General features: G+C 41.3%; 2 protein-coding genes across 3 annotated transcripts in view; both read left to right on the top strand.

Moving 5' to 3' along the window:
• The first annotated feature begins 3,082 nt into the window (after positions 1-3,082).
• On the top strand, positions 3,083-21,472 carry POPDC3 (popeye domain cAMP effector 3). Of its 2 annotated transcripts, none has more exons than XM_071548825.1 (4): positions 3,083-3,134; positions 13,675-14,412; positions 16,140-16,248; positions 17,098-21,472. In XM_071548825.1, exons 2-4 carry the CDS (start codon positions 13,922-13,924, stop codon positions 17,416-17,418), a joined length of 921 nt encoding a protein of 306 aa, XP_071404926.1. In that variant the 5' UTR covers positions 3,083-3,134; positions 13,675-13,921; the 3' UTR covers positions 17,419-21,472. The 2 variants fall into 2 exon arrangements, with proteins under 2 accessions (XP_071404926.1, XP_071404925.1); XM_071548824.1 differs by lacking the exon at positions 3,083-3,134 and adding an exon at positions 3,494-3,710.
• POPDC1 (popeye domain cAMP effector 1) overlaps positions 14,338-23,054 on the top strand; it is a 43,797-nt gene continuing 35,080 nt past the window's right edge. The window contains exon 1 of the mRNA XM_071548822.1: positions 14,338-14,412. The gene's annotated coding sequence lies outside the window, so the exon portion shown is untranslated. The remainder of the gene's footprint in view (positions 14,413-23,054) is intronic.

Here is a 23,054-nt window from a genome sequence, read left to right as displayed (position 1 = left end):
GGAAACCTGAATGGTGAAGCAAGTAGGGCTCTCCACCTTAACTGCAGCTGAGGATACAAAGATACTCAATTTCAAGTCAGTTATCTGAAAGCCTTTGCAACTGAAAAGACAAAAACTTAAATGTACTGCTTAGCATTTTATTTTAATGATTCATTAAAAAAGCAGCTTTTCCCTACATTAAAACCGTAAAATAAAACTATTTTATCTGTACCTGACAGGGAATGCTGTTAATTGAATAACATGGGTAACATTTTATGAAAGGTTTCCAAATTGAACTTTTCTCTGTTTTGCTTGTAAGAGTTAGCAATAAAAACTAGTTTACTATAGAATAAATGCAATCCTGATTCCGTTTACTTCAGTTGTAACCACAAATAAAGGGAGGAGTTTCATTAGAACTCAGCTATACAAAAGTCTGCTAAAACCTTTTCAAAGTACACAGAGTTTAATCTCTTTCTAAAATGACTAAGAGCTCCTACAGAAGAGTCCTCTTACAACTACCTGGGAAGAACATTACATCCCTAGTGGAAAAGAACATCGCTTCTTGAAAGAGGTAATTCATCATATCACCTGCTACCATGTCCCCCTGCTTCATAACTTATTTTTATTGACCAAGGACAAAGCAGTGGAAGAAAAATGCAGTAGAGATGCATTAAACATTTAAAAAGTCTAAGAAAATACAAAAAATCTTCCCATTAAACAGTTATTGATAACTTCTCCCCCTAGAGTACAACATGATATAAGGAACACCATTACTTTACTTCAGAGACAATGCAGAAGTCAGTTATCTGATGCTGTAAGTCAGTCTCTTCTTATGCAGTTATTGAGGAAATAGATGGGGCTGTTTTCTAGATGGTGAAATCATACACTAAGCTTTCAGCCTCCTTTCTCTGTGAGAAATTGCCAGCATACCCAAAGGAAAGTCTAGTGCCAGCACTATGGGGGCACTTTTGGGTGCCTGCTCAGATAATGGTGCCTGCTCAGGTAACACTGCCTTGGCTGCAGCAATACTATGAGAGGCATCTAGGGATGGGGCTTTGGAGGAGAAGCTGACAGCACGGCAATCTGCATGTTTTATAGACCTGCCAGGCTTTTGTAGGAGGAATCATGTCCAGATAGAGGTGCATCTAAGGTACTGCCATAAATCTGATAGTAGGTATGAGAAGAGAGCTGTTTACAACCAGTCAGAAGCTCATGGCATCCAGTTTCATGACTAAGCAGTGGGACTGGCCCAAAGATGCCTGTTCAAGAGTTCAGTTTCCTGCCCAGCCTGACTGGAACTAATCTTGCCCTTTCTGCTATCCCCTTCCAGCTGGTCCTTGCAGCTGCTTGACTGGCTGCCTTCCTACCCTCTGGGCGGAGCATTTGCCACAGCTGAGCCTCTCTCTCGATCCAGGGCTACAAAGTCTCCCACAGTTTCTTGAGCTGGCCATTGGACTTGTGAGTCTTGACACAGGCTTCCTTGTAAGCCTACCTATAAATATGACCTTTATATCTTGTCATACTGCTGCAAAGAATAATAGTGGTTATAATTTGGGTTTACATTTATTAGATTATTTGACCTTTTAAAAATAGCCATTTTATATAAGTACAACAAGCAGTATTAAAAATATCCAAGAGTGGTACAATGACTCCAGTGGCTGGTTCAAAACACACTGGGTACTGCTAGTCTCTCTGTACCATATGGTAGCTTTGCCATTTTATTACTGCCTCCCTTAGATCTCTCATCCAGGTTTGATTTCCAAGGCTAGGTTGAAAAGGTTATTTGTAGTCTCAGTCTTACAGCACTAGAGAATATTGATGTGTATTATCAGATAGTTGACTTAATTAAAATAAAAACTGTAATATTAGATCTGTTCCTTGATGATTTATATATCTGTGGAGAATTATCCTGACCATTGCTCCCAACTAAGTACAACTCAAAACGTGTCTTACAGATATGCCATCAACATTCTGTTGCTTCTTTTATTATAATTAGAAGAAACATGTTTTAATTGATATAACAGTGGCTTATTAGAATAATGTAAACTCAGTACATACATAGATGAAATAAAAAGCTTTAGGACTGTTGTTTTATGATATATTTCCCCATTCCTTTGCTAGCATTCCAATGAAGAGTAAATATAATGGAAAAATTTATGCCCAATGCAACTAGGGATAAATCTGAATAAGGGCTTTCAACTCCACCCAAGTATAAAGAATAAAAAGGGGGGAATATGAATCAGAACTGCCTCAGTTTTGCCAGTATAGTCATCTCTCAGATGATACTGATAAAATTAAACAAGTTGCAAAATAGCACATGCAAAGCATGCCTGAAAGGTATGTATTGGAGCTACACTGAAAAGCCCTTTAAATGTTTAATTAACTACAAGAACCTTAATACATACTTGAATAGATTTATAAAAATACTTTTTCCTGTCTCAAAAATATTAAATATAAAAATAAGTACTGCAATCAGATAATGAAGATTTTAATATATGTAACTCAGGATAGCTTAAAGTGCTCTGACACTTTGCTTTCTCAAGTTTTAGAAGAATCAATTATTCCAAAAATGCGTATATCTTCTTCCCTGGCAAATAAGGAGCAAAAAAATCTTTGCAAACAAAGAACCTCCTTGAGAAAGCATTTTGACAAAAGTGTTAATCCCTCTACCCAGAGTAGGACAGGCTGCTCTGTCCTTTTAGCTCGGGAGGTCAGGTCAGTGCATTGCCCTGCATCGTTGGAGCACAATGAGTGTGTCAGCCTACTGTGGGACTTCAGAGCTGGCCACCAGCACACACACACAGGCTGCTCCATACTTACTATTTACTGCTTATGCTCCAGTTACTGAGAAATAGCTTCTGTAGTAACAGGAGTTGCACATTCAATATGCTGTGATTTTTTCTATCTTAACAACTTGTAAATCTGCCTCCTTCATCAATATTCTCTCTGCCCGACACAAAATGATTACCAGAACAAATGTGTGGCTAGTACACTGAAAGGCTTGTGCACTGACACTTCTAGCAGTGTTCTTGGAGAGGGATTTGCTTGGTCAGAAACGAAGTAGCTGAATATTGCATACGAATAGGTGTGCCAGACATGTAATGAAGGCGACCCTGAAGGCACGCATCTCCCTTCTGAGGAAACACGTTGCTGGCGTGAGTAGGTGAAAGACAATTGTAATTTCATTTATTCCAAACCAACAGCTGCAGACAGTTTAACTCAAGACAGCCATGCCAAAGGAGACTCCGCTCCCCGCCTGCCTCAGGAGCGGCAGGTTTTGCGTGCCCACCCCAAACCGGCGTTCTGAAGTGCCCACGCCCAGGGCTCCGCCGTGCCCGAGGGCTCGCCGCCGGCTCCTCGACGCCTTCGGCACCCACGGCCGGTGCGGGAGCCCCGTGGCGGGACCGGCTGTGGGTCGGGAGGGACCGGCCGCCGCTGCGGAAAGGGCAAGTGGGACGGGCGGCAACTCCCGCCCCTCCGGCCGTGCCTGCCGGGGCTCCTGCAGCCCCCGGGACCGGCGGAGGCGCCTGCGCGCTGTGGCCGCTCGGTGCCGGCCCCGGCGCTGGCGCCGCCCGCAGCTCCCGCCGCCGCTGCCTATTTTAGTCACGGCGGCGGCTCCGTGCCCGCCGCGGGACGCGCTGTCGCCGCCGCCGAGGAGCGGGAGCTCTGCGCTGTTCCCGTCCCGTCCAGGCGGCCGCCAAACTTTTCCCGCGGGCCGAGGCACGGGGCAGGTAAGGAGTGCGGGCAGGGCGGAGACCGAGCCGAGCCGAGCCGGGGCGGGCTGAAGCCCCGGCGCTGCCTCTGCCCGCCCACCGCCAGCGCTGTCCAGTCCGGCAGCGCTCGGAGCGTCGCCCGCGCTGCCCGGGGCCGGGGGCGAGCGGAGCCGAGAGCGCCTCCGGCCCCAATGCGCTCCAGGACAGCCGCGTCGGAGCCGGGGCGGCGGAGGGGATCGGCCGTCGGGGGAGGGCTGCCCGCCCCGAGGGCTCGGCGGCGTCCTGAGCCGGTGTGACAGGTTCTGCTCTGGGAGGGGAGCGCTCACCGGAGCGCCCGCGTCAGCCGTGGCTGGAAGTTGGAGAGCTCTGCCGTGTCCTCTTGGCAGAGGAGCGCGACACGCTGCCCTGCGCTGCCCCTCGAGGGCTCTGTCTGGAGGGAGACTCTTCGTTGCGTATCTCGGGTTTAGGGTTTGTCCCTTACTACGGCGCGGTTTCTGGTTCTGCCGGGGTGCAGCTGCTGCCGCTCACACAAGAGCTGGATCGAAGAGTGTCTCTGCTGTCACAAGAAACGACTCGGGATCCAGGGTTTTCTTCCCCCCGCGGGGGGGTTGCCTTGTAGGCTGGTGTTATTTGATTCTTTCTCTCAATCAAAAATGGTACGAGTAGATGAACCCTGAAATTAAGGTCTGGTTTTTGCGTTTGAAGTTGCTTCTTTCCAAAGACAGAACAAGCAACACAAACCACTTCTTTTGCCCAGACTATAATATTTTTCCCAAACATATTATTCCAAACTGTAATATTTTATCACATATTCCTTCATCTGTTCTGTCAAGCTTTGTGTACATTTAGGCTGTCAATCACTTTATAGGGAAACATTTTATGTAGCTGATCTCTTGTAATATTGAATCATGGACCGCCTAGTAGTATTACAAATATGTCATTAATGAAATCTGGGTTCCAGAACTAGGGCTTCTTGCCACTTTGTTGTTTAATGGGAATATGATTTTATGCATACAACTTAAAATGTCTTCACTGACCACAAAACAAGAGATGGTTTGCACATCTGCAAAATTGGTGATGTTCAGGCTTTCCACAAAGGTCTTTGTGGTGCCAAATAATAAAGTAGCTTAAAATGTCAAATTTTAAAGAAATGCCTTGCCTGCAAAATAGTAACTACAAAATAGTGCAGGTCCTCTAGTGAGGAGAATAGACATTGAAACAGAAGGAACTGCGGTTCAGTTTTGGTTCCTGACACAAACTTTGTGTTTTATCATTTTAGTGCATTCCTCTACTTCACAAAAAAGAGCTGTGGTCACTGTCTCCAGATGATGATGGAGAACCTGTTGTTGGACATGCCACTGTTGCCCAAACAAAAGTCAGATCATATATGATTAACAAAGCTGCTATTTGTGATCATATTGTGTGATGAAACTAAGAGTTTTCTGACTCTTAAACTAATGGAAGTGATGCTAAACCTATGCCATGTCCTTGCTTCTGCCTATTTCTGCTTTGTTTGTAAAGCCATATGACACTAGTTTCTGTAAAGCAGAGAGTAGAACTGGATCCAAACTGTACCCTCCAGTAATGATAAATAATTTTGGTACCTCTGTTAGGGCATACTTGCTACCTTTCACTGTGTTTCTCTCTGGTTTAGAGCTCCCAGGGTACATAAATGTGGTGTTTGTGGCTCAGTGTGCTGTTTATGTGTTTGAACACAGGGCTTATGGCACAACTCTGCAATCCAGTTGTATGTGCAGAGATGGCTTGATGGACCAAATCTCGGTGTTTCTTTCTTTTTTTTGGAAATTAGGTTCACAGGAGGTGGTTGGTTTCATGGGAATACATTCCCATCCAAAGGCACTACTACACCATACAAATTCATTTAAGCTGAATTCTGCAGAGTTCAGATGTAGTTCGTCAACATAGTTTTAAAGCACTTGTGAAATATGCATTGTGGCTTCTTTCTGTATTATAATTTAGAAGTTGAACCATAGAGAAGCTTGAACTTGGACTTGACTTTGAAGTTTTATTATAAAACACAATATAACAGACGCCCTGAATTATTTTTTGGCCAATGCTGTTCAATTTAGAGGAGCCTTGCTCAAATTTATCCAAGTGCTAGTGATCTATACTTAGCTTAAAAAATGTCTGACTGTCATTCCATATTCATGTTTCCTAGGAGTAAAAGATCTTAAAAAACAGGAGAGAGGGGATTATACTTCTTAGTTTGGCAGGAATACCACATGTACTTATGGTTCATCAATTCTCATTCAAATTGGAAGAAAATAGGTAATTTTTTTCATTTCAGATGATAAAATAGACAGCGTCTTCAGTATTGGTTTTGCAACCACAGAGAGTTGCAGTGTATATTTTACAGTGACAAGTGAGGAGTTGTTGTAGTGCTGTAAGCTGTGTATAGTTAGCTGGTCTTTAAATATTTAAAGACTAAATAATACCATCTTCACTGTATGCAGTGCTTCTAATGAACCTTGAATTGTTCTCTATTATTGTGGCTTTTCTTTTCCTCTCAAGGCCTCCCCACACCCAGCTTCATTCCAATTCTTAAAAAAATTAGCAGGAATTTGAGCAAATTGTAGGCAGAAACAGGCTCTTTCCCAGTTGAAAGCTCAGTAAGTGTGAAGCCCCAGTAACCCTCTCCTGTTGAAGAGCTCTGCATTGGAGACAGCAGTATTGCATCTGCTGCACCAGGGAGACTGGGAGTCAGGCCCAGCTTGGTGATGAGGACAACCAGTCACCAGCCTCGTGCCATTGGTGGGTTGTTCATGTAGACCATTGACTTCATTGCAGAGATGACATTGAGAGGTCTCCAGGGTTGGGTAGCCTCTGACTGAAGGGGCTGCTTGGTTGGACAATCATGAGCGTGGTGTCCTAAATTCTGCCTGACCAGAGTGGGATTTTTGCTCTGGAAAGTCCTGCTTGGCTGGTGTTCTTCAGAGCTGCCCTGAAGGCAGTGAAGCATCACATGCCCCAGCTGCTTATTTTCTAGCTCTGAGCATTCCCAGAAAAATTGCTTTCCAGGAAGGGGTCACTTCACATGGATGATCTGGTGGTGGGGGTTCAATTTGGCAATTGCATCCCAGAGGATACTGGAAGGACTAGGAAAAGTGTGGTTTGACCACTTTACCTAAGGCCTGAGATATTCCTAGCATGTGACAGTCTCCACTGAGATCACTGATCCAGTGGGTGGGCCAGAGTGAGTGAGACACAGGATGCCTTCCACAACCCAAGGGAGCACAAATGTGTCTTCCCTCCTCCCATGAGGGTTCTCCCAATGACTCATTTTGACTCAATGTGGGTGGGTCAGTTGCTGCCCTTCCCATTGAAACTGTGATGTTGTGCAGAAGGGAGACAGAACTGCTCTGCTGTTGCTCTTCATTCTGTGACCAGGACAACTCACCCTGGGGCTTCGTTGCTGGGGTTGCAGGCATTTTTGTGGTAAAGCATTCATTGATAACACATCCTTTCCTCTGAAAAACATTCACAGGAAGGGGTGCTGGCTCCAGATGGATGAAGGTTTCATCTATAAGGTCTATGGGAGAAATAATTTCAGAGATATACTTGTCTTCAGTGTTTTCTGTTGTCTAAAGTAGGTCTTTGTATCTGAGACAGGCTTCTGGATTTCGTTGGACCAGCTGCATAACTTTCTAGGTATTTACAACTTTCTTATATCAAATAACTTAAGACAGAAGACCAGCAGACATTGTTGTGGTCATTTAATGTGACTTCCTGCAGAATAAAAAATAGAATCATAGTAAATCAATTAATTTTTTTCATAATAGCATACCCAGATTTATTTTTGGGACCAGACAGCATCCTGACTTCCTTAATTCCCAGCAAAGGAAATCTTTAAATCCATCCTACTAATTAATTACTTTTGCTATGTATGCTTGTGTGTCTTTGTAATCTGAATATATCTACTTTTGTAGTGACTTGATACCTTTGTCTTTTGGATTAGCTTGTCCTTTTCATCCTCATCCTCCTTGCATCTTCCTGAATAAATGTTATGGACTGTGATGAGCCTACTGCACCCTTCTTTACATTGACCAGGCTGCATTTTCTTGGGAAAATCTTGTGGTTTTCAATATTATAATTACAGATTTCTCTAGCATACAGTCTCAAGAAGTTTAAGGTAAAGCTAGATTGTGTTGTTAGTTACTGACCTAATTGCTGTATGCATGTTTCGAGCCTGACAGGAGTTCAAGGACAGATTATCACTGCCCATGTATTTATCTGTATTTATCTGCCCATAGTTGCTTATAGGTGCGTAGCCATAGCTCTTGGTAGGTCCATTCTCCTCTGTGCACTGAGTTAGACACTGCATTTCAATTAAGAGTTTGGTTCTCTCAGTCCCTTTGGATATCTAAGCCCACATGACAACTGCAGAAGGAAAGTAGTCTGGGGAAAGCATGTTAGCTAAACAACCATGGAGAGCAATAGCTGTCAGTAGGGGCCACAGTGGGGATTTCAGAGATGTAGGGGCAATGGAAGGAAGGGGTGTGTTAATTGATGTATGCATTTACATTGCATGTAAAACTACTTGCTAAAATTAAGCAGCAGTTTCCTTTTATAATCTAAAAGATTACTAGACCAGATGTAATTTGCCAGCCTAGAGGGGGTGCTCGAAGCTCATCCCTCTGAAAGTGGGGCATATCAAGGCCAGGAGGGCCCCCTCTTGGCTGGAGGGACTGCCTTGTTTGTGGGGGAGTTGCTGAGCTGTTGAGCCAGGCTGTGTCCATTAGCTCATGTATAAACATAAACACTGTAGTGGCTAAAACCGGTGAGACAAATCCTGCTAAATCCAGCATAATCTCATTTTGTGCATGAAATTGTGTATGCTGGAAAGGAAAATCTTTTTTTGCTTACAAACCTGTAGCAAACAATTCATCCAGTTTGGTTACACGATTAGCATGTACAGCTCTATAGCCTGTCAACATGTACAGTGTGAAAGTGCTGAGGGCTTTCTTTCTGAATACTTGGGATAAGGCAACTAAAGAATGGAGTATTCAAACTCTGACAAGTTTTACTTTTGACTTAATTAAAAAGACCAAAGAGAGAACTGCTGGTGGCCTCAGAGCTTTTAGGGTTTATTTTTCACAGGAATGATTGTGATCCAGACAGAGTAACTAACACTCAAAGCTTCTCAGAGTTGAATTTGAGTCATCAGTGACAAAAATGGGTTGAAGTACCTATTTGTCCATCAAGATAAAAAGGTACATAATTGGTCATTCTTTGTGGGAATACTACAGTGTACAGGGAAAATACCCCTTTGAGGAGGGGAAGGTTGTACTATGTGCATTTAAATTACAATATAAATTCATTCTCTTTTGACTAGTTTAGTATTACATTTATATGAAATTTTAGGTTGCCAGCAGGTATTTATTTGGGAGAGTATAGTGAAATACTCCATTTATTGCTTTGAAGTTCCAGCAAACTCATTGATTTTAACACTTTCTGATGACAACTTAGTCCTATTCAACACCGCTGTTCTTTATTTTAAAGAAGTCCATGCCACTGTGTATTTCTCATGTCTCTAGCCTGGACTGACTTTTTGAAAAACTTCAGCTGCTCCTGCTAGAGAAAGTGGGATGTGTGGTGGGGCAAAACACTCTGAAGCATCTCTGAAGCCTGTGTTGGCAGGGCACAGTTCCTTCTCAAGCTGGGAGGACTCATCTTGCATGAACCTCTGGTTTTGGCAGCCTCCAGATGTCAATGTGTCTTATTCTGAATATGGCAGTCACATGGCAGAGACTGTGCTGTGCATGGTGCTCCTTCTTCTCCATAGACAGTAGAAAGTACTCAGCATTTACTTGGGAAGATACAGTTCTTCAGGTTTATATTCCAAAATAACCTGCTTTAAATGCAGTTTCCTGCTCATTTGATCATCATCATCAAATGAACTTGTAGCAATAACTGTTCACCACAGCCAGGACGATTGAAACAGGACATAACAAACAAAGCCATGCCACTTGTTGTGTTCCCTGTCCTGGCAGCTAAGAATGCCAAAGCATCTCAGTGAAAGGATGATGTCCCCTTCAGGTGACTACAAACTTGGTAATGTTGTGCTGCTATGGAGGATGCCTCAGTTGGTATCACAGCTGTTTGGGTTTTTTGGTTTGGGGGGATTTTTCTCCCCCCTACCCTTCCTTACAGCGGATGAATGGCTTAATAAGAGTGATTGTTCTGAAGCCCTCAAAAATTTAAATTTTGGACTTGTAGGAACTATAAAAAAAAACATGAAAGGTCTTATCTAGGACTAACTACCCATCAGAATGAGAAATTTTACTATTCTTAGGCCCATACCTATTATTGTTTCTGACCTATTTAATACCTCATAATAAAAATAATCACCAATTTTTAGCTTGCAAATATTAGAATAATTTCTTGACTAAGAAGACTTGTTCTTTTGATGGAATGACACCATATATTCCAAGGGACAGGATCTCTAATGAGATGAACCTTCTTCCTTTATTTTAAATACTCTCTCCCTCCATTCAGAGACAAGTAAAAGATGATGCAAAGAGGACCCAGTGAGGGAAAAATGCATTAGAGTGCATCGTGGACCAGAATTGACCAAAGCCTTGTATGGGCCTGATGTGCCAGGCCATCAGATCCACACAGTTCAAGAGACATGGTTATTCTGTAGAGCCCCTCTAATGCTGGTCTTGGTAGTCATGGCTTTCTCCCTGTGAGTACATATGGGAGATCCCTTCCAAGGGATCAGACATGTTATTATCCCTCTGGTTCTGTCTGAGGCCTTACCCATGGGAGATGGGAGCTACATCCATCCTCATAGAATTGTCCTTCTGGCCTTGCTACACCCTGAGTTGCTGTGGTGTCAGGTGTTTTGTTCCCTTTCTTTTCCTCCTGGAGGTGCTGCACCATACTGAGCAGCTCTTGGTAGGCAATGGCCAGGGTGCTGCATGTAACTATCAACTGCCCCTCCATAGGTCTACGAGGGCACCTTTCCCTCACTGATCTCATCACTTTAACAGGGTCATGAATTTGTTCAGGGGTGAATTTCCAGGTTGTTGGAGCAAGAAATTCTCCAAGAATTGGCCCATATCCTCCCAAGCCCCATGCCACTCAAAGTTATCTACTCCTGAGGTGGCCTTCTGGGCATCTTGCTTAAGATCTTGGTCTGCCCCCAACCATGAGATAGACCATACTGAAGCATAACACAGCAAGTAGGCTGTCCTTAGCATCTAGAGGGAATTCAGACTTTGCAAAGCTATTGTGGCAGATTGCCCGAAGTAGGAAGGAGTGAAGGGCTGGGAAAAATCACTCCCCTGTGTTTCCCTCCCAGGCTGAGTGTCATTATCAATAAACTCCCAGAGGTAACAGCTTAGGCCAGGACAGGAAGATAATCCCAAATACACATTCCAAATAAAACTATGTATATTGAGATAGCATAGTCATGGATCAAAATTACAAGGTGGAAAATAAACAAAACTACCTTAGTTTTAAACTCTGGTTTGGAAAAGAAAGTTGTGACTGCCCAATACATATACAGGACTAAACACCATATAAACATGAATAAGTGTAACAACATTCTGGCTATCCAATACACAAAGGGTTTGCTCAAGAAGTGTTATTTTTCCATTCCTCTTTCTTTCTCTCAATGTCCCATGCTTAGGCACCAATTATATTGTCTTAGTTTAATGAAAATATATATTCCAGGAGGTGGAATCCCTAAAGAGATGAACCATCCTTTCTTTTAAATACTCCCCTTTTTAAATACAGAGAGAAATAAAAGATACTGCAAAGAAGACTCAGGGAGGAAAAAGAAAATAAAAATAGCAAGATAAGAATGTTCTGAAAGCTGCTTTGAAAGCAGTGGGTGCCACACTGAGTGGTGACTCTTCAAAGTGCCTGGCGCAGAGGTGCAATGGTCCTTTTCCTCAGCAACTACATCCAGAAGAAAAAGAGAGTGAGTTCTGGAAGCACTGGGTCTTTTATTCCCTGTCTTCTGAGTCCTCGGGATGCTTCATTTCAGGGACCCACCTTTCCAGCAGGTCCTGAGATGCTGGGGACAGTCCTTCCCTGATTCAGCTTGGACAGTCCCCCAGGCTCTGAATCATGTGGTGGTATGCAAAAAGTCACTAAGAATCTTTCCCATTTAACTAAAACTACAACAGGTGCATCCTCTCATTCTTCCTGCAGTTCACTGCCAGCAAGTATGTCTGCTCTTCACTTTAGCCTTGAGAAACCAGTTCCATTTAGTAGTAGATTTTGTCAGTATTTTTGGAGGGTTTGGTTTTACCTGCTTGCCTTTTGTAGCTCAGGAGAGGGTTATGTTGGTATGGCTGTATTCTGTGCTAGCACTGGCCTCCCTCCTTTGCCCTTCCTCTTGCTTGGAAGGAGAGAAGCACAGTAGAAGTTTTTATTGTGCGGAACAAATGCAATAAGTGGGAATTTTGCACACAAGTAGTTTTGGAAGACAGGTCCCATTCTTAAAAGAAACAGTTACGAATACAGAACAGTTTTCCCAGGCCTTTGGTTTTGTGTATATGACCCTGTATCTGTGTTCCAGTGGTGGGCTGTTCTTTCCAAATTATCCTGACCTATCTTGTCATAAATAGGTGTTTTACAGCAATGCTGTGAGCTGTAATGTGGGCAGACTGTGAATGCAATAAGCAAATTGGAAATTGAACATGAGTTTTGTGAAATTATTATAGTGTCATGTCAAATGACTACAATGTGTGACCAAATATGGTGAAAAGACACTGGTAATGTAAAGCAAATTACAGTACTGATCCACAGCAGTTTTGTTTGTGGCATGCATACAGTCCCCCATGTAACTCCTCAGTCATGTTTCTCTTCAAAACAATAATTTTTATCTTTTTTTTTTTTTTTAGAAATTAGGGTCTTCAGTAGAACTGCTCAGAGAAAATGTTGGCAGTAGGGTAGAAGTATTAACAGTAATGCAAAATCACTCTTATCAATGATTCTGTTTTAAGCAATCAGTCAAACAAAAAACTTCTGCTACCAATATTTGACCATGCAATGGAAATGCTGACTGGATTCAGAACACAAGGTTTGGGAACTTCATGTTCCAATTTTATTTCCTTTAAGTTAAAAAAAATCTGACCCCTTGATCACAGAAGTATGACCTAAAGTTCCTCGTGCTCTTACCATGCCTAAATAACTTCTTCATGGCTGATACAGTTCTCATCTCCCAGTCCCCAAGGAATAAATCCTACATCTGAGGGGAAAAAAAAGTTTCATATTTTAGAGTGTTGAACAAAAAAATTATTCAATGCCCATGGCTTGAAATGATATGAGGTAGAACTTTGAATATTATAAAATTGCTCTGTGAATGTCGTTTGAGTAGTATTTTGCAGGACTACTCACTTCACATTCTAATAACGTCTCTGTATAAAGATTCTTTTAAGCTTTATAGTATTCCTTATATATGACAGGTTTTTCAGGCAAAAACCTTGGAATAGAAAAGACCATCTTGTGTGATACTTGGGTTTCCCTTAATTGTGGTGTTTGGGGATATAGTTTGTTGTCTCCAGGAACAGAGAGCAGTTTTGCTCAACACATTAATGAAAGTGGTTTGACTGAAATCCAGAGTGAGATGGAGGAGATGAACAAAGAGCAATAGTTCCCTGTCTCTTCTTGTTGAAGAGCTCAGTAGCATGTTAAATAAGGCTCTCAGGGAGCAGTTTCAGGACCAGCAAGTGCAACTACCTTCTCAACAGTGAGGCTGTGCAAAGACTTGTCATGGGATGTGTGAATGCAAGTACAGGTTTATATGGATTCAGTTCAGTGGTTGTGTCAGATACAGAAACATGATCTTCAGTTGAATGAATATTAAGGTTTGATCCTGGAATCACAGAGCTGCAAGGGGAATTGGAAGATTGTAATGCACTCCGTGGTTTTAAACAATAAAACTTTGTGAGAGTTTAGTTGATGAAAATAATTTTGTAAGTAATTCACCTTTTCTTCACTTGTCCAGATCAGACGAAGATACAGATGACATGACCAAAGTCAAAACAATGCACGAACTGATGAGAAGCAGCATTGAGAACATCAGCTGCCTGGTTGCTGGAAATTTTAAGTACGATTTCACTACCGAAAGAGACCCTGATATTATGTGATCATTGAGCAGAGTTTACGAGAATGGACAAGCAAAGGACCTCACTAGCTGCATCTCATGAATAAAAATTTCCAAGATTCAGCTGAGTCAACAAATTACACCAGCCATGGGAGAAAATGCAAGTTTTTGGGAAACTTTGATATTTGCACATCCTGTGTGTACCACCTGGAAGCAAGAGGCAGAGGGATCTATCTACCACCTAGCCAGTATTCTCTTTGTTGTGGGCTTCATGGGTGGAAGTGGATTCTTTGGGCTTCTCTATGTCTTCAGCTTGCTTGGATTGGGTTTTCTCTGCTCTTCTGTTTGGGCTTGGCTGGATGTCTGTGCTGCTGATATATTCTCCTGGAATTTTGTCCTCTTTGCCATATGCTTCGTCCAGTTTATTTATGTTACCTACCAAGTTCGGAGTGTTGCCTTTGACAGAGAATTCCAGGAACTGTACAGTGCTCTCTTCCAGCCTTTGGGAATTTCCTTGACTGTGTACAGGAAGATCGTCTTATGCTGTGATGCAGAAGTGATTACCCTGGAGAAGGAACACTGTTACGCCATGCAGGGCAAAACACCTATTGATAAACTGTCCTTGCTTGTATCAGGCAGGTTTGTATTAGTTTGTTCAGGTTTGCTGCAAATACCTTTACTTTTTCCTCGTTCTTGAAAATGAAAGCAAAAAAAAAAAAAAAGGTCTAATTTGTGTATTGTTTGTTTATTTTCCAGTAAAATAGATTAAATATTAATGCAGGTAATATAAATATTAATAGGCTAATATACTTGTCTAGGATAGCACTAACATAAAACCACTAAGCACAAAATCTGTAATAGCATAAAGAAGGTTTAAAGTCTTTTTTCCAGAGCACTGTATCATAGCTCTTAACAGGTTAGGCAGATAAAGGGAACAAACATGTACTTCAGTCTTCAGGCTATGGTTTGCTATTTGTCTACTGACTAGCTGATGAGCACAGCATCAGTCTTTACTAGTATCTTCTGAAATGGGACTAAAGGTAGTTATGAAACTGAACATACTGAGATAAACTCTGTTTAATAGAGCTCTTGACTGATACAGATTGTATCTGGTTGCTTTCAAGGGTGTGGAAGAAGAGAAGCAGTAAGGGAGAGCAAAAGGCTTAAAAGCGTCTTTTCCCTAGAAGGGGACATAGTTGAGCCCTATCGAGATTTGCAGAACTGTGCCTGTAGTTACTGTATGCCGTGGCCCTTTGTTAGACCCTGAGGCAATAAATCCACCTGCTTGTACTCCCTGCTTACAGGGAAACCTTCTGACAACTTTGACAATGCTTTCCTGGATGGAAATACTATCTTTCATGCTGTATACAAAGAAGTGTGCAGTACCAGATCACCACAAGAGTAGGTGGGATATCCAGGGGTGATGGCCATGGACTGTCTTTGATGGGACACTTTGTGTGTACATTTTGATAGCCTGCTGCATAGAAAGATGGAATTGGTAGGCAGGTTGACACTCACCTGATTTAGGACTACTTGCAATGGACAAAATGGATTGTAGGCAGTTGTCCTTAGTGACCTGTCTTGAGACCTGTCTAGGAGGTACTTCGTGGAGGTTGCTTTTGGTCACAGGTGTACCAAAGGAGATGTACCCATCTTCCTACATACCTAGCCAGTTAGTAATCATACAGGGAATTCCTGCTGCCCTTTTTCACCCAGTACAGGGCAGTTTGTGTGCCTTCAAACTCAAATGTTTCTTAAAAAGTAGAAAGGGAATTTTTGTTTGACATCTGCAGAAGGCCACAGCATTCACACAGAGATCCCATACCTCCAGGCTGTTCTTCTGCCTCCAGACATAGTCCTGTGGCCCTGTAATTCCTGTCAAACATGGAGAGAGCTCTCCCTAATACATACTATGAGGAACTCCTGCTTCCCACTCCCTGCTTTTCCCACTTTGTTCACTCTAAAATGCATATTTGCCAAACTAGAAGTAAATCCCGTGGTTTTTTTAGGGGAAGGAGGGAAATGGTGTTATGGACATTGGTCTTTCATCTGTCCAGTGCACACTGGCCTTTTAATGACAAAGCTTGTGTTTCACCAAACAGACCTGCCACAGAGAGAGTAATATAACTTGAGTAAAGCCTGCAAAGATTTCCATTTCAGTTGCATGATTGTCTTCTATTCTCTTTCAACTGGCCTAATCAAGTTGGGTTCAGAAATATAATTAGGATACTGTTGGCCAGTGATTGCTTTTTCATGCTCTCAAAGCTGTATTTAAATTCCTCACATGGTAGAAATAGCACATTTTTCTTGCAGTCCTTGCTGGTGTACAGGTAGTGCTAACAAATTAACACATCTTATCTTGGTAGGATCAGAGTGACAGTTGATGGGGAGTTTCTGCATTATATTTTTCCTCTTCAGTTTCTGGATTCTCCTGAATGGGATTCACTGAGGCCCACAGAAGAGGGAATTTTCCAGGTAAAAAAATTGAGGGTTTTGTTTTTGTTTTTTTTTTGTTTTGTTTTGTTTTTCAGTACTACTGAAAACTATTCAAGAACTGTTTGGTTTAGAAATAAATTTATTCAGTTGTAAGTTTCATTTGTGATACTATACAAAAAAGTGGCATTCTATTAATTTGGGGAGGGAAGTCCTCTGTACCTATTGGACTGGTTATGTTTTTTGTATTTTGTTACAACAAACAGGGTTTTTCTGAGAGCTAATTCTGGAGATAGGCTATCTTTTCATTCATTGGCTGTGCTCATATCCAGCCCTGAGAAGCCAGGTTTGTGTGAGGTGGGTAGATGCTGGTGCTGAAGAGGCTTCCCAATGGTACATAAGCCAGGGAGAGACACAGCTTGGCACAGGTTACAACATGAGACACAGTGTTAGTTGGGGCTGCCCTCTCTGGTCTGTGAGCCCTCCCACTGCTGTCACTTGACTGACACACTGTCTCCTGCCTGTGTGAGATCTGATGTCTCCTGTCATGAGGGCAAATGGCATTTGTCAAGAGCTTTCTTTAGACTTGCCTTTCCAGCTGAGGCTGCCAAGAGTGGAGCAGGGAGTGCAGGGCTGAGCCAGGGTGTCCTGGCCAGGTGGGCACAGGAATACTGTCACTGAGGGCAACCAGATGTGATCATTTGGTTCATACCTGGTCACCATTCTTGCTTGTCTTTTTCATACAGTAGACTTCCCAGAGCTCTCTGGTTGGATTAAAAGGCTCTAATTGCAGTAGGCAAATTCTACTGAGAGGGAGTTACCTTCTGAGCAGGGGCAGCAATGTCAACATCATCACCTTGTCACATAGCTCTTCAATTTTTTCTTCTATAGGTAACACTTACGGCAGAGACAGATTGTCGGTATGTGGCCTGGAGGAGAAAGAAGCTCTATCTGCTGTTCGCTAAACACCGTTTCATCTCCCGCCTGTTCTCGATTTTGATTGGGAGTGACATTGCTGAAAAACTGTATGCCTTGAATGACAGGGTGCATGTGGGGCAAGGCTTTAGATACGACATTCGGTTACCAAACTTCTACCATGTTGCACTGCCAGAGACCCCTCCAGTGCAGCTCTCCCACCACCTACAACGAGGATCCCCCCGGCACAAGCCCACAGGGGTTACAAACTGCGGCTCCTTCCTCACACCACCCTAGGAAGGAAAATTCTGCTGCAGCTATTCTTCAAAGCAATGAAGGGAAATGAAGTAGCAAAGCAGAAGAGCAGAATCAGATCAAGACCCAGTCAAGCCAAATTTTACTGACAAGTGCCATTTACATTTATTGGAGTAGCTTGAATTCTCTCTCTCTCAAGCCACCAAGTTGGCTTCTTCATTTTGACTGCCTGTGCAATATGTTTACTTTATGTTGGATCTCCGCCTGAACTTCATCTCCTTCCTTTTGGAGGAAAACAAAACATAACAGGTTGAGGTTTTATTACAATTTGGGTGACCTCTGCGTTGTGTTGTTCGGGGTTTTTTTGGTTTCTTTTTTGTTGTTGTTGGTTTTTTTAAAATAAGCCCACAGTATTTGTAATTCTATTTTCTTCTAAGTTTTGCCATAATGAAGTATAGTCAGAATAGTCAATGAAAACAAGTTGTCTTCAAAATATAGCAACTTGCTTGTAACATCCATATTTATGCCATGTGAACATTGCCTCAATTAACATGAATAATATTGCAGAAAAAGACCAAGGACCAATTATATTGGGTTTGTTTCTTAAAGAAATTAAAGATTTTGAAATGTACAAGATTCTTGAAAAAAACCAAAAAACCCCCCAAACCAACAAATTCTATCTCATGAGTGATTGGTTTCTCTCTGACTGTCCTAAAGAGGTGTTATGTGAAAACAAACGTAAATGTAATTGCTGGCATTACAAAAATAATACCGTTGTAGCTGCTGCAACTATAGCTTAGAGAAATGATTGTCTAGCATTTGTGATAGAATGTGATGCTACAGGACTTAGGCTTCCTCAGTGTCAGTGCCCTTCATGACTTGTACAATAAATAATGTTAATCAATCAACTGCCAAACCATTGGAGTTTGTTGTACAATATTCTTTTTAGCTACGTCTGTCAGGAAGAGATTAAAACAGCTGTAGCAATAAATACAATTTTTAACTGAAACATTCTTGTTTAGCTTCCAGAATCACTTTTCTGTGCCTATGAATTTCTTGATTGAAAAGATACTCTCTTCCTAATTCTGTGGTGTTTTAATGAGATAAGGGAGCCCCAGCTAACACTTCAGTAGGAGAGAGTTGGTTTCGACCCTTGAGGTCACTGTGCCTTTGGAGAGAAGTGTCTGAATGTCTTTGCTAACTCACCTTCCTGCTGCTATGCCTGATGCCTGCCAGTAATAAAATAAGAACCATTACTATTTTATGAGAATAGATTGCTGCTTGATATATCTAGAAGTAGATCATATTTTTACTATTTTGAAATTGCTGGCCTGTTTGGTAGGATGACCATTGTGTGTTTTTCTCTGTGTGGGTATACATAAGAGTTTAGACCTTGTGAGTTTTTGCTGGAGGGCTTAAAATGATGATACAATCTTATGCTTGAAAGATAGTTATGCAGTATGTATAAAAAAGCTATTAGAAGTGATATGAAACACTACCTGTTTGAAGGCCCTTCAGTGTAGAACAGATAACATTGTACAAGTTTTGCTTTCAGCTTTATGTTACTTTCTCAGAAAGGAAAATCTGACAAACATAAATATTACAGGATGCAATGTGATAACCCCAAATCATTCTCATAACCCTTCCATGCAATGTATTCTATATGTGTTACTTAATGTATGAAGTCCCTGAGTCACAAAGCAGCTTTGTCCTCGTCAAAATGGAGTAAAAAAAATGCAAGCAGAGAGTTCATTGATGCCTTTTAAAGACCTGTGTTGCAGCCCCTGATTCAGGTGGGTCTGAAGGACCACATTACAGGTTTCATTTTCACCTTAAAAGGACATGTTTCCAGCCTCAACCAATTGGAGTCAGACCACTGCACCTGGGGCGGGGTCACTTGAGGTCATATATACCTGTGTTTTTGAATAAACTTGGGATTTGCTTGAACATCATATTGGTGTGTGCAGTCTCCCTAGCGCTGGTCGGCAACAGACCTGTTTAGTAATAATTAAGGCCCAAGGCTGGCAGCATGCAGTAAGGATGTACAGCTGTGTGTGCCCTCTTTCTATACTTTTCATGGTTAAGGGATGGGATAACAGGCTATCTGACCTCTTGGTATGACTCAGCACAGGTATTCTTATGTAACTTTAGTGCTATGATTGTAGTATCATGTCCTGTTTGTTGATGATGCCTGAGGTGGGTATGAAGTGCATCATCTCTTATGGGTGTTGTCACTTGGGCTGTGCCTCATGATCCCCCTCTGCTTCAGCCAGCTGAGCTGCTCAAAAAAACCCTTATCCTGTTTTTTAATGGGCCATGTAAAAATAAGCCCTTACCTCTCATTCTGATAAAATACCAAAACTTTGTAAATTTCTCATGCTATAACATGTGTTGGACCAATATGAAGTTTATATTTAATGTTTTATGTGTTAACAATCTACAAAAATAAAAATATTTTAGATACATAAGAGAGATGTTATTCTAGACTTAGGTTTAATTTAAATAATTGCTCTCCTTGGTTTTCTTGAATATATGGATTTGGCCTATATTTTCAAGAAAACTTGTCTTTACAAAATTCAGACCCTACTAAAGTTAACTAGTTTGATCATCTTCACCTTCAAAATAAGACCACCCACCCAATTTCTATGTCAAGCTTATATAATCTATTTAAACTACAGCATACTGCTTAGAAAGATACCTGCTCTGGAGTGATAGATGCTTTGTGACATACTTTGTTAATTTTTTCTTCTTTATGACTGGTGTGTGCCTTGGTTTCAGTCTGGTTTCCAAACACAAACCTCTGTGATGCTTTTCTCTGCTGGAATTGTTTAATATCAGAAATCACTCCTAGGACATGTCTGAGTCAATATCTGAACATACTCTTAGCTAATCTTGTTTAGCTGATGCTACTGTGCTTTTGGGGCTTTGACTCACTTTTTAAAAATTGTTTCTGGTTTTCCAGTGTCTGAGTCATGAATGGCAGAACTTTTCAGCTGTAGAATTCAGGGCATATATATCTACAATAATTTAAGTACACACAAAAGGACTGAAAGCCAGACAACAAGTCTGCTCTACCTCTGTTTTGTTTTGTTGTTTGTTTTGGTTTTTTAATCTACACAACACTTCTGAAACATACTGTAAAATATCCTTTGGTATGCATTTCCTAAACCAGTGTTTTGGGAAGGCTGTACAATCTACCACAGTGAAGACTCAAGACTGATGTCAGTGAAATCAGACAAGCTTTTATGATGTCATATACATCAAGTCATTAAAGAGTTGGGGTGTCTCAGCCTGGAGCAGAGAATGCTCCAGGGAGACCTTATTGCAGCCTTTCAGTACTTAGAAGGGGCTTACAAGAAAGATGAGGACAGAATTTTTATAGCAGGGGTTGTTGTGATAGGACAAGGGGTAATGGCTTTAAACTCAAAGAGGGTCGATTGAGATTAGATAGAAGGAAGAATTTTTTTATGATGTCTGGAATGAACCACTGAAACAGTCTGCCCAGGGAGCTGGTGGATGCCTTGTCCCTAGGAACATTGAAATTCAGGTTGGATGGAGCTCTGAGCAACCTGGTCTATTTGAAGAGATCCCTGGTTATTCAAGGGGGTTGGACTAGATGGCCTTTAACAGTTCCTTCAAACCCAAACTGTTCTATAATTCTATGATTATTTATAGATTAGTAAAACTTTGGAGCTAGATAAAGTTCTGATTTCAGCATCATCCAATTTATGCCTATGTTACTACTCAGGAATTACTGTCAGTGAGGTGATCAGCCTCCTTCATAACTGGTTTAAGCAAATGGATTCTTGAGTCCATGTTACTATCAGTTAATCCTTTTCTTGATCTGCAGTGATTCCCCTTTACTCACATTTTACATTTTTATAAGTTTCATAACCTTTTTTGGGGGTTATGTCTACATTTGTATATTACTAGACATAGGAGTGGCAAAATCTGGTGCACATGATGATTTGCTCATTCTTCACTATCAGTTTATCTTCCAGAGTTTTTATAATTATGGACATCATGTTGGAATGGCCCTTAAAGTCTGCAGAAGGGTTCAAATTTACTTCTCAAGCTAAGAAAATATAGCCTAGGATAGTGCAAAACAGGGGTGGGGAGGGAGGGGAGAGGAAGAGAGCACTCAACTTATCTAGGTTTTATCCAGGAGAGGTTTATTTTAAATTGGGCTCATGACAAATTAATTTGTTGGGTGCAGCAAGGTACAGCGCGAGCTTCAAAGCAAATCTTGCCTGTTTATTCAGTTGCCTGTCATAACAAAGGCTGGACTTGGTGACTGAGAAGGGCCATCCAGGTTCCATATTTTCAAGAATCACCAGAAAGTATGACAGTGTTCAAAGGAAACTCAGTGATGAAAGGAATTATGGCAAACTATACATATAGAGATAGAAGCTCTGCTAGAATAAAGCTGGGAAAGCTGAATACATGCTTGGATGTAATTGCATAGTTTTGCCATACCACAAAGAAGCATATGCTTGTAGTAGTTAAATAAAATGTTGATGTTACAATTCCTGGACAAAAAAGTGTTCTACAGATTTTGCTTATTGTAAATGATAAATATAAGACATATTTGGTCTCAATGTACATGGAAAATTAAAATACAGTATTGTCGCTCATGTAAACAGGTATTGCAAACCCTATGTTAAAAGTGAAAAAAATCTGCAGCTATTTATATAGAAGAAAACTTTAAATAGAAAAGGAAAAAATAATATCTATTTGTTGAATTCAGACATGAACAGATTAAATATTTTTCTTTCTATTCCTGTAACAATTGAATGCATATTTTTTTCTCCCTAGAGTGTTACTGTATAACAGATATTTTTTACTATACAGCAAAATAAATATCGTATTTAAGATGATTTTGTAATCCCTCTTGAAAATACTTACTTTGTTTACATTAATATGCATTAAAATAGAATAGGTTCAAGGCTCCCAAGGGAGAACATCCTTTTTTTTCTGTTTTTCTAATTCACATTAACTTTCCTTTCATGTAGATTTTTGTGTCCCTTCAGTTTCTGATTACTGTAATTCTGCTTCTGTGGGGACCAAAAGAGTTAATTGAACTTGACATGTAAAACAAGCCACCTCATGCTGATGAATCAAACCATGTAGGCTGAGCTGCATCATCAGGAATGTGTAGGAAAAAGGCAGCACAAACATGTCATCTTTGAGCTCTAGATTTTGGGTCATGTCCCAAACCATTGGCTAGCAATGCCCTCCTGGAGAGTAGCTTTGCAGGGGGTTCTGCCAGCAGAGAGTTTGGACCCACATCATCACTCTGCAAGCTACAAATGTTGTTCAATATTGTCCTGAACTGGAAAAAAAGATGGGACATTCCCAAAAGCTTTTGGGAGCAGAAGGACTTTATAGCAGTTTGTTCTGCTGTGGATTCACAGGCAATTATTTTTTTAGTTATCAGTTCCACTACAGCTACTGGTTTGAGGGATTGGTGATGCATTGTGGGGGCAGGACTATTTCCCCACCTGAATGGGGTTTTGAAGGCAAAAGATGATAACAGATAGATGAACAAGAACTCAGACATCAAAGTCACATAGATAAACAATTGCAATAAATGATGGTGGTAAATAACTATTTCAGCAGTGAATCCCATAGTTTTCATTGTATCTAATAGTAATTCTCCAGCCAAACTTGTCTGAAAC

This window comes from Pithys albifrons, chromosome 2 (assembly GCF_047495875.1).
Source record: "Pithys albifrons albifrons isolate INPA30051 chromosome 2, PitAlb_v1, whole genome shotgun sequence".
In the NCBI taxonomy this organism is placed as follows: domain Eukaryota; kingdom Metazoa; phylum Chordata; class Aves; order Passeriformes; family Thamnophilidae; genus Pithys; species Pithys albifrons.
Note: the sequence above shows the minus strand (reverse complement) of the source record. Positions and strands in the feature narration are given on the sequence as shown.